This window comes from Triticum dicoccoides, chromosome 2B (assembly GCF_002162155.2).
Source record: "Triticum dicoccoides isolate Atlit2015 ecotype Zavitan chromosome 2B, WEW_v2.0, whole genome shotgun sequence".
NCBI classification, from domain to species: Eukaryota; Viridiplantae; Streptophyta; class Magnoliopsida; order Poales; family Poaceae; genus Triticum; species Triticum dicoccoides.
In genome coordinates, this window is record NC_041383.1 from 725677501 (window position 1) to 725682869 (window position 5369).

Sequence of the window (5369 nt, forward strand, 5' to 3'; positions counted from 1 at the left end):
TCCCAAGCTCGTCCACGATTCGACACGGCCCCGTTATATCGGAGATTGCCGGAAATTCCTCCATCGAAACACGATGAAAATTTATAGGGTTGTTGTAGACTCAATTCTGCACAATTCTACCAAAGCAATCATCAAAGCGACGCTCAAGAAGACGGGGACGGTGAACCCGAATCCGTTGTCCAAAAAACTGCATGACACGATGGCAATGCTGACGTTGAACCCCGAGCTTCATGGACGATTCTTCCATGATCTCGTTTGAGTTGATTTGATGATGAAAGCACCCGTCTGATCTTGACAATCCGACGCGGAGCATAGTTCTCGGTCCAACCAAGATGACCAGTCGAGCCGACGTCGACGATAAAGTTCGGTTCCGGCATGTAGATCGTGTCGGAGCCGATCTGAATTCCCATGGCACCGCAACGACTAGGGCTTTTGATTTGATCTGACAAGTGTTGATATTGTAGTTCTCAATGTATATTAACGATGGTTGGCTTGGCCGTGTCCATTGAATGATGCAGAGGTCAGAGTCTTCTTTTTTTTTCGAGATCCATAGACTAATAAATCATGTCTGTCTTTCACTAGTTCGTCGAAGGCTCGTTGTCAGAGAAAACCCACGCGTTTCTGAACGATTCTTTACGTCGCTGTCTCGTCAGAGTTATAAATTAAAACTCAAAAAGGAATGCCGACCTGTTTTAGCAAAGGCTTGTTTTGGTTCAGTTCAGTTAGGTGAGGTGTCAGCTCAGTTAACAAACACAAGCAACACTTCCAGGTCAAGTGACAGTATTGTAAACTGTGAGGACCCGTGGAAACTCCGGCTGGCGTCGGAGAGGAGGATTATAATGGGGAGAAAATGCACAGCAGAGAACACAAAAAAAAATTGAATTGTCTGCTTTCATATTTATGGTGAATCGGCTTTGTCAACATGTAAAGTTGTATTAAAGTTAAGACACTTATAAATAAGACAGAGAGAATACTAGTTTAACTAGCTCATCACAATATTTATTATCTTGACAGAGCACGAGCCACCGGTAGACCGAGGCTTTCTGCAAGGAAAAGAAGATGCCCTGACTTTTCCATCTAAATTTTGGGAACTACAGCCTAGGCCGATTTTGGTGTTTTGACCTTTTGAGAAAGTTTGACGAGATCTGATCCTGGTTTAAAAGTTTTTTGAAATCCGACCCTTTTTCTACCGTTAGGGTGGATGGCACTAAAGTATAACAGCCTACCGCCGGGGCCCTCGTCGGTAGGGATGCACAACCTATCGCAAATAGTAATTTGTAAGTACCAAATACAATGCATGTACTCACCTACCGCCGGGCACCTCGGCAATAGGGGTACACAGGCTATCACCAGCCTATTTGGCAGTAGGTACTCACCTACCGCTGGGCACCTCGGCAATAGGGGTACACAGGCTATCAACAGTCTATTTGGCAGCGGGCAGCAGTACACTGACGTGGATAAGTTGCCTACCTTCAGGGGCCTTGGCAGTAGGCTATTATACCCCGCCGCCATATACCCTGACGGTAGAAAAAGGGTCAGACTCAAAAAACTTACAAACCAGGGTCAGATCTTGCTAAACTTTCGCAAAAGGCTCAAAACACCAAATTTGGCCTACAGCCAGGTGCTTTTTCAAGTGTGGAGGTTATCTGTTGTGCAGCAATTCCCCAAAGAAATGCAAACACAAGGGAATTAACGTACGAATTCCGTGACCATGGAAGGCCCAACGAAAACCACAGCATACACCTTTCATCAGAAAACTAAAATTCAATTCAATCTGGCACTCAGATATAAAGCATAACTTTACATAGTCAGTAAAGACACTTTGACACTCAGAAACTAAAGCTAACAACAACTCAGTACGAGTTACACCAACCAAATACTGGGCAGTAGCCAATACACACACATGGCAAGTTACAGGCTACCACAAATAATCTGACTTTGTCTGACGCAGTCCATAATCCGGAACGCCCGGGAGATACACAAGCTACGCTGTCCATTTTGTAAGAACACCATGTCTGTAAAGTTAGGCCTATCTGGCACCGCTGTGATCCTACATCTGCATGGACGGCGAGCAGAGCAGGGCAGAGCAAAACAAACGTTAATCAATCGCTGCATCGCTAGGAAGCAAATCCACGTATCAGCGGAAAATCTGAATGCAATCCTAGATCTACTTGCAGTGAATTCAGTAGCTGATGTACACTGGATAGAGGAAAAAAACAGTGAATGTTCTAACCAGTTAATGAGGATATGCTATGTCCTTTGGATGAAATGGTGAGCAAGCAAGTCTGGTAATCCTGAAGCTGGAATGCTCTCGCAGCCGAACAGCTCTTGCAGACTGGAATCACATAGTATTGACGCACTCGCAGGATCCTGTGCACAATCAAACAGAACATGAATGGATCTCATGCGTCTCAATGGGGCTGGACAGCATGTCCCAGTTAACAATAATTAAAATTCTCAGGAATGGCATCATGAAGAGGTGAAAGGACATGGAGGTAGATTGGCAAACATTTCCTGACACTACTTTACAGAGAAGTGCAGCTTAAAATCAATGTAGAAATTCTGCTGCTATTCTGAAACCGGCCTCTTAATGCAACAATTGTTTTCTGTATTTGGAAACTACTAGCATCATAAATGTGTGTATCTTTCAAACTTTGAGATGGATACAGTTCCAAACCACAATCCACATTCTAGGATAAAACAATCACTACAATATATCATGAAGCATTCAAGAGCCTTCCTGTAGGAAGAACACATCCAAAATGGTCTTCAAAAGACAATGCGGCTTGAAATTTTTCCAAAGACACGGTAGTAAACATGACACACAGCTACTGCAGCATAACAGACACCTATATCTCAATGATTCTCTACCAAATAGAGGAAAGATGTGAGTTCAGATTATTCATCAGTCTTACTACTGTTACTCCTGCCAGTAGTGTTTCAACGCATTGGATTTTTCAGCAATCATTCAATACGTATCCGCAAGCAAAGAACAAACTGGAATCCTGCAAGTAAAAGAAAGGTTAAGGCACATCCATACCTCAAGCTGATTTGCTTTTATGTAATCCCAAAGATACTTGAGGGCATCATCATGCGGCACTGTTCCTTCTACACCAAGGAATTTGGCTAGCGCATCAGAAACAACCACATAGGGCTGATTTTGATTTATAGTAGGCATTTGTTGAGGAGTTGCATTGGTAGCCTTAATCTTTTTTGCTTCCGAAGGTTGATCTTCTGCAGTATCAAAATAATGTATTTGAGAATTCTTAATAGTAAATTCAGATGTATGTTAGCAGGCAGATATATAGATAAAAGGAAACAAAAACACGTACTTGGGTCAAGAGGAGTTATGTGCTTGGCCAACAATTTGTTCATCTTAAACATGTCTGTGGAGTCAGTTCCAAAAACGATACGAAGTTCATCATTGCATATAATCTTCCTTTTGTCATCAGGATCCTGAAGATTATTCTGCCTGATATATGCCCATAACTGCTTCACAATCTGAATGAATAGTACAGTTTAGAAGTGAACCATTTGAGTTAATCAAGGGGAAGAAATCTGATCTAGTGAATGAAGATATTGAATGTACCTGAGTTCTTGACATGGCAGTCTCGCCAACAACAGTCTGAAGTTCAGGTGAAATTGCACAAACTTTGTTTAAGCCACCAGGCCCACCTCTCTTTCTCTTAGAGGCACTGGAAGAAATTATAAACATGTCACAAAGATTGGTTTACATTAATTCCATAATTAGTACTATGCGTTGACCCGTATAACGTAACAAAATTTAAGTGTTGAACATGGGTGCATGAACTACATGAATATACAACAGTTCAGTATTGAGGCAAGATATACTCTTGAAGCCCGATGAACTTAGAAGGTCCATTAGCACAATACTATAACTCAAAAGGTATAATTATAACAGTACCTATGTACCAAATCAGCCAGAAAATGATAATCCGGTATACAAATCCAAAGAAAAATTTAGAGGACACTAGTCGACTGGTTGGGACTATTTCCTCAAAAGCAGGTAAGCAGAAAACAAGAGTCAACACAGACAAAGAAACAGGTTGCTCACAAAAGCTGAAGAAGGTTACGATTCCTCAAGTACGGCATGTACAGCTTAATCTCTAGTTTGTACATTCTGGCATAACAGCTGTCCCGAGCTTCATTGCGTATCAAATAAATCCATAACGGATATGTGCGCCTTTTAAAATTAAAAAGGTTAGCTTTTATGAAGCTCAACGTATAGGATGCAACCAATGAAGCTAACCATGCCAAACTTCCTTCCTGGTTGACCAGTCTAGTTAAAGTGGCAGAAATGGACAACGAACAAAACTATAAACGAACGGTCACTAAGCCAATCAGCCGTTACGAGTGGCGAAAAAATGGATAATGATATCCTAATAAGCATACATCCTAGACACCACACCACTAGAGTCCATAAAAAACGACGTCTACAGAGTTGGGGCCAACAAAGTTGCCATATTGAACCCCTAAACCCTAAGCCTGCTGCCGCTATTAGGTACAATTTCATGAATCCAGATGAACACAATCAGCTTAACCTTCAATCCACGCAATTAGCAACAGTAATCACATGAATCGACTAGCTAAATGTCCAACCACCTAAATTTCAGTGCCAAAAGGTAGGTGGTTGCAGTGTATTATCAACCAAGTCAACCTGGGGAACAAAACCCTAATTGCTATCAATGGCTCACCTTTCCTTGTTGTCACCGGCGGCCTGTGGCGCAGCTGTGGGGGAAGTGATGGCCCCGACCCCAGGGGCGGGCTGCTGGAAGGAGACGGTCCCACCAGTGGCGACCCCGCCGAGGGCGTTGGCGTAGCGGAAGGCGAGCGGCGGCGGCGGGTAGAAGGCCATGGCCGGCACGGCCGGCGGCGGCGCGGAGACCGCGGCGGCGTTGTTGGTGGCGGCGGCGCCTCCTCCTGAGACGACGGGCGGGAGCTGGGGCATGGTCTGGAAGATGAACTGCGGCTGAATCGCCGCGAACTGCTGCTGCTGCATCTGCAGCATCTGCTGCTGCTGCTGCACCTCGAGCGGGAGCTGGGGCTGGGGCAGGGCCTGCGTCATGGCAGGCGCGGGCGCGGGCGCGGGCGCGGGGAGCGGAGGAGGGTTCTGGTTCTGGGCCTTGGGCGGCGGCGGCGGGGGCTGGAGGCGGGGCCCGAAGAAGAGGTCCATCTGGTCGCGGATGTAGGGCGCCTTGTGGGAGAGGTCGACGCCGAGCCGCGCCTGCGCCTGCTGGAGCACGGCGGCGAGCGAGGTCGCCTCCCCGGCGCCGCCGCGGGCCTCGACCGCGCCCCGGAGGAGCGACTCCACGCAGACGGCGATCTCCTGGTCCGACACCATGGCCGCG

General features: G+C 45.9%; 1 protein-coding gene across 1 annotated transcript; it reads right to left on the bottom strand.

The window, feature by feature from the left end:
• Positions 1–1749: 1749 nt before the first annotated feature.
• LOC119365880 (formin-like protein 1) lies at positions 1750–5363 on the bottom strand. Its single transcript, XM_037631529.1, has 6 exons — positions 4716–5363; positions 3590–3695; positions 3333–3501; positions 3041–3234; positions 2234–2370; positions 1750–2056 (listed from the first exon to the last, which is right to left on the bottom strand). Exons 1-5 carry the CDS (start codon positions 5360–5362, stop codon positions 2251–2253), a joined length of 1236 nt encoding a protein of 411 aa, XP_037487426.1. The 5' UTR covers position 5363; the 3' UTR covers positions 1750–2056; positions 2234–2250.
• Positions 5364–5369: the final 6 nt, after the last annotated feature.